Source organism: Achroia grisella, unplaced genomic scaffold (genome assembly GCF_030625045.1).
Source record: "Achroia grisella isolate CSIRO2021 unplaced genomic scaffold, CSIRO_AGI_Agris_v1 utg515, whole genome shotgun sequence".
NCBI lineage: Eukaryota > Metazoa > Arthropoda > Insecta > Lepidoptera > Pyralidae > Achroia > Achroia grisella.
This window is the reverse complement of record NW_026712908.1, coordinates 4,300,443-4,311,105: the sequence shown is the minus strand read 5'-3', so window position 1 is coordinate 4,311,105 and position 10,663 is coordinate 4,300,443. Positions and strand designations below refer to the sequence as shown.

Genomic DNA, 10,663 nt, shown 5'->3' with positions numbered 1-10,663 from the left:
AAAGTTTAGTAATCTATGTTGTGGTTTAAAGGGATGAGATATATCAATCAAATTACATGGTAAGGATTGAAATATAGCAGTGATATTACATGGTACCGAGCCATGACCCTTTGACTTTGCACAAAGTAGTTAATTTGCGTAGGTAGCCCACATATTTCTGCCAACAAGTAATTTGCTTTGTAAGCCGTGTTCTGGTTTAAAGAGCTGAGATATATAGATAGACAGTGAAATAGGGCACCGGTGTCTGGTACTTTAGTTCCGAGGGATGACAACGCATGAGTGTGCTACTGCTGTTATATATAGGAGATGAATGTAATATGTGTATTTTCGTCGAGTTTAATAAAACAAAAACATAACTTTTTAGAATAGAATAGAGTACAATAGGAAATCAATTTAAACACTTTTGAATAGTCATAACATTTTTTTAAAATCTACCTCTCTGAAGCGGAGGTATCAAATGTGTCTGATGAGTGAGAGGTGCTAAGGGTTTTAATGAGGAAAATACGGAGATTAAATAAAATGCGACTAGTATGACAGCGATATATAATAGAAAGTGAACAATAAAGAATATTATTATAAAATTTAAAAATAGTATAAAAACCTATCAAAGACTTCGCTACACTCTCATTCGGAAAGCTATCTCATCACAAGAAGAATGAGCAAGAAACTTGTGTGTTGCTCTTTTAAACAATCGTTGTAAGTTCAAATTTTACAAGTCGAAACATGTGAATACAAATTAATTATTATTAATTTAGGCTCAAATATAAAAACACAATAAGATTAAATCAGTTGTAGTGATAGGAGCAGACCAGTAACAAGCAGCACTCGTTCACGAGTATGACGGATGAGCCAGCCATCACTGCGCTCGACCATATTTTAGGGAGCCCAATGTTATTGTTTAATTAGTTATGTTATGTTGAGATAAACAGTAGGGCGCTGAGTGTTGACCGAAATATTATGAGTATATATATGCTGTGCCCGCGGTTTCACTTGTTCAGTAGGTATTGCGTGAAAGAGTAACAAACATCCATCCATCCATACTTACAAACTTTCGCGTTTAAAATGTTAGTGAGCACAGTGCAGTGAAGTATAAATGAAATAAGTAAATGTCTAAATATATATAACTCAAAGGTGACTGACGTAGTGATTTATCAACGCACAGCCCAAACCACTGGACGGATCGGGCTGAAATTTGGCATGCAGATATATGTTATTATGTAGACATCCGCTAAGAAAGGATTTTGATTAATTCTACCCCCAAGGGGATTAAATAGGGGATGAAAGTTTGTATGAAACTTTGTCAATTTTAAACCGATCGGGCTGAGACTTTGCACACATAAAGCTACTATGACGTAGGCATCCCTTAAGAAAGGATTTTGAAAAATTCCACACCTAAGGGGATAAATTAACGCGAGCGAAGCCGCGGCCAAAAGCTAGTATACACATATGATGCTAATCTTTTTCTGTATGTTCTTATAAATGTCTAACTTGTCCCTACATTGTGTTAGTAAGAATGCTAAAATGTTTTAAACAAAATTCGCAGTATATTCAATGTTCCTTTGTGATTATTTTCATATATTCACGGCAATGCAGTATCCATTACTGTTAGGGTTTACTGAATAACATATGTACTGCAAACATTTGTCTTACTGTTGCATTATAAAGGTGCCCCTACTACCAGTCAGTCACGAATAGATTTGACTGTTTTATTTTATTTCCATCATATAATGTTTATTTCTAATATTTTCCTGCGATTTAATAAAATTCTTAATATTATAATAAAACTAGTTTCCCTCCGCAGTTTCGCACGGGTGTACCTCTTTTATACATATAACTTCCTCTTGAGTCACTCTATCGATAAAAAAAAGCGATTTAAAATCCGTTGCGTAGTTTTAAAGATTTAAGCATACATAGAGACATACAGCGACAGCGAATTTATTTTATACTATGTCATTACATAGTATAAAATAAATTCACTGTCACAGATTTACTATCCGATGGTCGTGGGTTCGATTCCTCGCACGGTACCAACATTTGTATTCATGAGTATGATTGTTTGTATCGGTCAGGTTGTTTTCTATGTATAATATGTATTGATTTACAAAAAAAATGTATCCATGTATTTATATCAGTTGTCTAGTACCCATAACACAAGCTCTGCTTAGCTTGGGACTAGATGGCGTTGTGTGAATTGTCCATAAAAAAATCTCACAACATCTATTCACAGCGCCATCTAGTCTCAAGCTAACCGATCTTCTATTAGGTACTTCTATATCCAAACTCACTCACTCATCATTTATATATGGATATAGTCTAAAGAAACAATCGAGTTTGACCTACACCAGTTCTGTAGTAGGAGCTACGAACAAACGTATGCATGGTTGGTTCTTGTTCTCGTTTAATAAATTATTGTGTTACAATGTTTTTAACGATTGAAACCAGACATACAGACAGATACAGGACGAGTAGCATCATAATTGAATGCCAATATTGAAACGATGCCGGTCCGTAATGGATTTATGACGTCATTGCTGCAGGTATAGGGGTCAATGACATTTGGATGCAAAATGCATAGAAGCTAAGTTCTGAACACTTACCATATATTATCAAGGATTTTTAGACCTATTTTTACCGGTGGTAAACTGTAAAAATTCGTCTGTATGTACCATCTATTTCTCTGCCAAACAGTAAGCTGTACTTTAGTTTTAGGTTGAAATTAGTTTCATTCTATATATAATATTATATTCAACTAACGGTATCTGCGACTTCGTCCGCGTGGAGTTTAACTTTATATTACTAAAATAAAAGTAGCCTAAGTTACTCTTTATTACATCAGCTACCTGCCAATAAAAGTCCCGTCAAAATCGGTCCAGCCATTTCAGAGATTATCCGGAACAAACAGACAAACAAAAATTGTAAAACATGTTATTTTGTTGTACGTACCGTATTTATATTCACATACATGTAGTAAAAAACGGTAATTTCAATATTACAAACCGACAGTCCAATTTTATTTATATGTATAATTTATTTTTTTATTTTTTAATTGATTTTTTTTAATAGTAAGTTAAGCTATTCTTCGGTTGTAGATTAGGTAGTCAAATTATAGGATAAGGCATAACATCTTAATACTTTCGAATGGCAATGTGTGGTATCACGAGTGTTACATGAGAACGTTATATCTGTACCATTTACCATCAGGTGAGCCGATGCTTGCTAACCATTCAATTAAATTAAAAAAATATGACACACTTACTTACCTGAAACTCCCTTTTTTTTAAACCTAAATATCTCGTTTAGATAATGTGTGGAAATATAATGAAGCGTAAAAAAAGGTTAAAACAAAATATATGGAAATCTCTGTATTAACTTTGTCTTAACTATATATTTGAGTCGTCCAGCATATTACTTTGAAAGATGTCTTTAGGTAAAAGAATGACACATGACAGAAAAATTGCAGGGTATACTTACACTATAGTTCTTATGAATATTCATATAATATAGAGGTGATTTGTTTTCCATTAAGTGGACCGTCTATGCTAGTTTTTTATAGCATAGGAGACAAACGAGCATGCGGCACACCTGATGGTAAGTGATTACCGCCGCCTAGAAGCACCCGCAACACCAGTGGAATTACAAGTGTATTGCCAGTCATTAAGTAGAAATAAGCTCTTTTCTTTAATATCGTATCGCTTCGGAAATACCATTGCTGGAAGTTAACAATGCAGGGTTTTAATCTGCAATGTATATAAAATATAAGTAATATATGTATATGCTCGTATTTAGTAAAATACTCACAACGTGTGAACAACAAAATTAAGAAGCAATAGTAGACATAAATAACACTCATTCTAAATATAAAATTCTAATTATAATCTCTTCTATTAATAAATTTAACAATAAAGTTACAATGACAATACGGTTAAATAAATTAATTAATACCTTGTACACATATCGCAGTTAAATAAAAGTACAGTTACAATTTAAAACCTCTTTTTATTTAACTGTTACGTTAATACAAGCGACAGTGGCATTTAGATTATACTTACAACTTTGTAGTACAGTCTATATCGTCTCTACTACATAGAACTTAAAGAGTATTTTAGTAATTTGGAGTTAACAGATAGTTGGTAAATCTTTAGCATAAATTAGCATGTTTCGAGAGGTAGGAACTGGCGTCGACAAGCCGCATCAATCACGATAAAGGCCCGTTTGTAGTAATATAGGCCCCCGGGGTTGACTTTCAATGGAACGTATTCGGTGTGATATTGTGCTTAACGCTCGCCAATTTCATTATATTTATGGAAATTTCTGATAACCAACCTCGACTTATTTGGCTGAAAATAATATTTATGTAGCACCTTAAAAAATTTCGGATTTATGGTAAAAAAAAACATGTTAAAATTCGTACTAAAAATGGTCTGATAGGTCTACTGTTAAACTAAGATGGTCTTGGTAGTCTAGCGGTTTAGCACACCACACTTACCTTACTGCCGGTGGATGTGACTTCGAGTCCTCGCACGGTACAAACATTTGTATTCATGAGTATGATTGTTTTTATCGATCTGGGTGTTTTCTACGTATATTACGTGCGCATTTTAAATAAATATATCTATGTACTTATCTTATCAGTAGTCATAAAAAAAGCTATGCTAAGCTTGGGACTAGTAATTGTATTTATATCAGTTATATAGTAGCCATAACATAGACTAGATGGCGCTATGTTAATTGACCAGGGTTAAATTATTATTATTAATCTTAAAGTTAATAAATTGAATAAATCTATTATTATATATATAATTTGACATAAAGAGAAATAGTAAGAGAGGACATGGGCAATTTTTATTTCAAATAATAACCTTCACGAGGTAGAAATAGGGGATGAAACTTCATGACAAAATTTCACGGTTGGTATACCCAAAATGCTTTCGAGATGTGGTGTTGGCGCAAAATGTTAGGTATATCATGGACGGAGCGCCACACTAATGCATCTGTTTTGGAACAACTGGGTATCAGAACCCGTCTCTCTACTGTGTGCTTCCAGCGTCTGCTAACTTTTTTCGGCCACGTGGCCCGCCGAAAACCAGATAATTTGGAAAAAATTATAATGTTAGGCCACGTGGACGGTAGAAGGGGCAGAGGTAGGGCACCTGCACGTTGGACTGATCCTGTACGAGAAGCAGTCAAACAAAATATACAGTCGCCGGTTCATTTAGCACAAGATACAAATGCCTAGAGAGTATTGGTTGGAAGGAGCATTCCTGGTGGTCACAACCCTCAGTCTTGAGGAACCGACAAAGAAGATATCCAAAGTAAAATAAGCTAGCCGATATCAATAAAACAATATTTCTAAATTTATAACGCTCCTGAATTATATTGACTTGCAGTTGGAGTCGAGTGACAACGCGAGTTTCAAGGCAGGGGTTTGTGGCCCGGATCACCACCAACATGCTGCTCACCTTCATGAAGGAAGACTACTGTCCGAAGAGCCACACCCCTATTAGTAACCGTAGTATCGACGCTACCAAATACAAATTCAAATTCAAAATATCTTTACTCATGTAAGTCTATTACAGACTTATAATATGTCAAATCTACCGTCATTTCGGAATGATTTCGAGATGAGAAGAACTGACAAGAAACTCAGCTTGTATTCTTTTCAAATAAACGTTGTACATGTTTACAATAATACAGATTCATTTAAATTCAAATTTGGCAGAATACCGTGAATTTGGCAGCTTGTCGTCGTCAGTGCCGTGAGCGCATAGACAATTTTATATTAGACTAGCTGTATCCGCAACTTCGTCCGCGTGGAATTTAACTTTATTTTTCTCAAATAAAAGATTTTTTCTAAAATAAAGGTAACCTAAGTTACTTCTTATTATATCAGCCAATAAAAGTTTCGTCAAAATCGGTCCAGCCATTTCAGAGATTAGCCGGAACAAACAGACAGACAGACAAAATTGTAAAAAATGTACCGTATTTAAATTCATATGCATGTAGTAAAAAACGTTCATTTCAATATTACAAACAGACACTCCAATTTTATTTATATGTATAGATTTATAATCATTCATATGTATTTTAATCTATAAGATATACATATGATAACATATTATAAATCTATACATATAAATAAAATTGGAGTGTCTAATTGTAATATTGAAATAAACGTTTTTGACTCATAAGTCATTAGAATCCCGATATAAATAAACATCTGAGATGAAAACATAGTGAATTCAATTCATCCACCATAAACTGATTTATGTTAATGTCGAAATAAATTCAAGAACAGCACTTGAATCATGCCGCTACTCCGCTACACTCCTGGGTCCAAAACATAAACTGGGCGAGACCACAAATGGATGGAGTCCATTTAATCTCGTGGGATTTAATTGCAGCACCTTTCGATTCGCCGGCGGTGCCCAGAGCCCATTTATTGGCAAAAAGATTTATCGACGACTGTGCCAATTGGTTGGGCGCTCTGGCGTTTTTATTTACAATATTTTATGTCCTACAGTTGAGATTATTACAGAATCTCGAGTTATTGTGTTACGTCTATATAAAAAAATATAATTAGTTTGTTTTTTTTTTGTAGTGAGATAAGAGAGAGTATAATAATATTTATTTTATTTTATTTTTTGGTTATTGGTAAGTAGTTTATTGGTATTTTTTTTGTGTTTTTATTGTGTTCATATTTTCTTAAACAATACTGTTATGAAATGAAATTTTATTGCATAAAACGTGGTACATTGGATTTGGTATTTGAAATCATAAATTTTTGTTCCGCCCATTTAATCATTTCTGACATGCAACAGACAACTGTCAATTTGAATGGACTTTTTCGCCATTTCCGAAAGGTATTCATGTACATTATAGAAATGTGTAGACGACAACCAATCTATACATATAAATTTGGAGTGTTTGTTTGTAATATTGAAATAATAGTTTTTTTACTACATGCATCTGGAATATAAATACATACTACATAATACGGTACATACACCAAAATAACATTTTTTTCAATTTTTGTCATTTGTCTGTCTGTCTGTTTATTCCGTCTAATCTCTGAAATGGCGGGACCGATTTTGACGGGACTTTTTTTGCCAGGTAGCTGATGTAATAAGGAATAACTTAGGCTACTTATATTTTAGAATAAATCTTTAAGTTTAAAAAAATAATGTTAAGTTCCACGCGGACGAAGTAGTGGAAACAGCTAGTTATAAATAGAAATGAGATAGTTTATTCGAACTCTAAAAAAAGGTGAGCATACGATCTATGCAGTTCGCAGTGCTACAGATATCTTAGCACCACCCAAAACTCTTAATAAAAAAAATACAGATTTTATTTATTTATTTAACTTTAATGCACAAAAACAATGTGTACATATTGCGGACTTAAAACCTTGCGGCGTTATCTACCATGAGTGGTGCATCTTGGCGGTGCACTAATATAAATGAGAAAAGTCAAATATATATATATATATAAATAAATATATATAAATTTATAATAAAATATTATACATACATATATGTATATATAAATATAAAGATAAATATTATATATAAATAGATACTTAATGATCTGATAAATTTCAAATTATAAGTAACTAGCTACTCGCCCCGGCTGCACACGGTGTACATGTATTATACATATAAAACTTCTTGAATCAATATATCTATTAAAAAACCGTAGTTTTAAAAATTTAAGCATATATAGGGACAGACAGCGATAGCGACTTTGTTTTATATTATGTAATGATATAAAATTTATAAGTAAGTAATAAAATAAAGTAATCAAATCAAAGTACAGCCTCAAATAGTAAGTTAGAGAAATATATGGAGCAACAAAACAAAAATTAAAATTATATTAAACGTATACAGAAATAACAGAAAAATGTAAAATAAGGAAAAGATAGGAAAAGAGAAGTTACAAATTTAAATAATTTACTTTTGAAAGTATTTTCATATTATCATAAAAAGTCAAATACTATCGACAAATATCTTCTTAAAATATATCTTGACAGCCTCGGTGGTCTAGTGGTTTAGCACACCGCTTTACTATCCGATGGTCGTGAGTTCGATTCCTCGCACGATACAAACATTTGTATTCATGAGTACGATTGTTTGTATCGGTCTGGGTGTTTTCTATGTATAATATGTATTTGTTTACAAAAAAAATGTATCCATGTATTTATATCAGTTGTCTAGTATCCATAACATAAGCTCTGCTTAGCTTGGGACTAGATGTCGCTGTGTGAATTGTTCTGGAATATTATTATTATTTCTTGTAGCCCTTTACGCCATTAAGATAGCATCACAGTGTTTGCGGTACCGTACTATGTAACAAAAACAAATTCGATGCAATATCGATTTGATCATTCGCTTCTATCAACAGTTACCTTACCGTCGTATGGCATACTTGACTGCATGTTGGTGAAATCCATTCCATTTCAAATGCAAATTGCTATCAAACCAACAAAACCGCATAGAAATAGGTACGTACGAAGTAAATTCAATGCTAAAAGGAAAATAGAAAATATAAAGAGGTAGTGGCCACCCATTCTGGGACGCAGCTTTTTCCAATGCAATTTTTAAATTGGTGCTGAATTTAGATACCACTTCGCTTTGGCTACTACTTTCGTTTGAAAAATCGTAAATTAATTGAATAAGGGTATGCCCACATTGACACTCTTATGAATTATATATTTTGTTCTATAAATATTACTTATATTCACTGTCCAAGCCATTCGCCTCTTCTTAAAAATAGAGTAAGATCTCATTATCTCTCTTCATGCCACCTACCCTATTCTATGTACATACGTCCTCTCGTCTAGGTTGTCAGTAAGAGATTGCATTTAGCGATAATACCGCTTTTTGTTATTATTTTACTATTTACTGTATTTTCTTATTATTTTATGTGTACACAATAAAGAGTTTTATTATTATTATTTATATATATGTGGGAATGAGGATTCGCGAATAACAGGATGATTATTTTATAGAACTCCTTTTATTTAAATACAAAAAAAAACATTTACTATGATACATGAAACGACCTAACTATATGGCAGTCTACGAGGAAGAGAGCGATGCCCATCCTCTTTTTCCATTCATTCCTTTCTCCATCCATTCACTCTTTCGTTTCTATCCATTTGCTCCTCTGTTTCCATTCATTCATACTCATTCGTTCCCATTCGTTCATACCGCCAAGTTTCAAATCCTACAACTCGGCCATCCTATACCTCAGGGTCCGTCTTTCACTCTACAATTCTTCTAACACACTCTTTTCATACACACCTACTACACACTAAAGCAAAATATAGAATGAAAATACAACTAAACACCTTAAATTAAAACATGACCCTTCTTATAACATAGTTACACAACTTTAACATATTACACAGTACAAAAAATAATAATAATACACAAAGAAAAAAAATACAACTGGTACAGTACCTATACTCCTATAATCAAATACAATATAAACTAAGTACTAAAATAGGTACAATCAAATAATCCTTTATCTTCACCATAAGCTAATACTAATGCCTCACAAGGTCAGCCATCAACTTAATTGGAAAATTACAATAATTTGGTAAGTAAATGAGTTTCAAGAACTAACCTCTGGCCACCTCTTCATATAGTCTGCTGAAGTGGACGTCCTCATAGGTCCCTCAGAAGCAATATCGACCTTCAGTACATCATAGCGGTCTCTGCCATTGACTTTAACAACTTTATAAGGTCCTAAATACCTTTGCTTTAATTTCATATTAGTACCAAATTGGGTTCTCTTGATTACTACATAGTCACCAATATTATGTTTAAGGCTTTCCTTGCGTTTTTTGTTATAATTTCGCCGATTTTCATCTTGTACTTTTAAAATTTGTATCTTAGCCTGTTCTCTCGTTTCTTCTCTATTTGTCACAAATTCGTCTCTACTTTCTTCTAGTAATAAACTAAAAATATTTAAATCCTCTTTTTGTTTCATTTTTACACCCACCATTAACTCATAAGGACTGGTTCCTATACTTCTTTGATAAGTACTATTTAGAGCCCTTTGAACTCTACTCACATGCTTATACCACTGACTTTTATCCTCTATGCACAGTTTCGTTAAGACTGACACCAAAGTACGATGAATCCTTTCTACCTGCCCATTTCCTCTGGGTACTCCAGTGGTGATAACAATATGTTGGATATTCTCATCTTTACAATAGTCATCAAACTCCTTGCTAGTAAAAGCCGTTCCTCTATCTGATATAATTCGATCTGGGTTTCCAAAAGTCTGCTGATGAATAAGTAACTTACTTAATGTCTCCTTAGTAGTAGTTGTCTTCACTGGAAAGAGCCAAACAAACTTTGTAAATGCGCCTACAATTGTTAAAATATAATTATACAATTTTGAAGTCTCTGAGAGTGGTCCTATGTGATCAATATGCAATGTACTAAGTGGGATAATGCCCTTCTCTATGGAATTAAGAAAACCTTCTTGTTTTCCTTCTTTCTTCGTTGCCAACAAACATGGTACGCAGGTTACAAGGAAGTTATCTATTTTAGAAGATAAATCTTTTATATAATAATCTACATTTAACATTTCTAACATCTTTTTCTTGCCAAAATGACCATTCGAGTGAATTGTTTTAATAATTTCCATTTCTAAT

General features: G+C 33.1%; 1 protein-coding gene across 1 annotated transcript; it reads right to left on the bottom strand.

Moving 5' to 3' along the window:
• Positions 1-9,285: 9,285 nt before the first annotated feature.
• On the bottom strand, positions 9,286-10,366 carry LOC131847009 (uncharacterized). The gene has a single exon (XM_059196445.1). The coding sequence runs from the start codon at positions 10,003-10,005 to the stop codon at positions 9,613-9,615; it is 393 nt and encodes a 130-aa protein (XP_059052428.1). The 5' UTR covers positions 10,006-10,366; the 3' UTR covers positions 9,286-9,612.
• Between the last annotated feature and the right edge of the window lie 297 nt (positions 10,367-10,663).

Coding starts and splice junctions, on each gene's coding strand:
- LOC131847009 (XM_059196445.1), bottom strand. CDS start 10,005: ATGGTGGGTGTAAAAATGAAACAAAAAGAGGATTTAAATATTTTTAGT.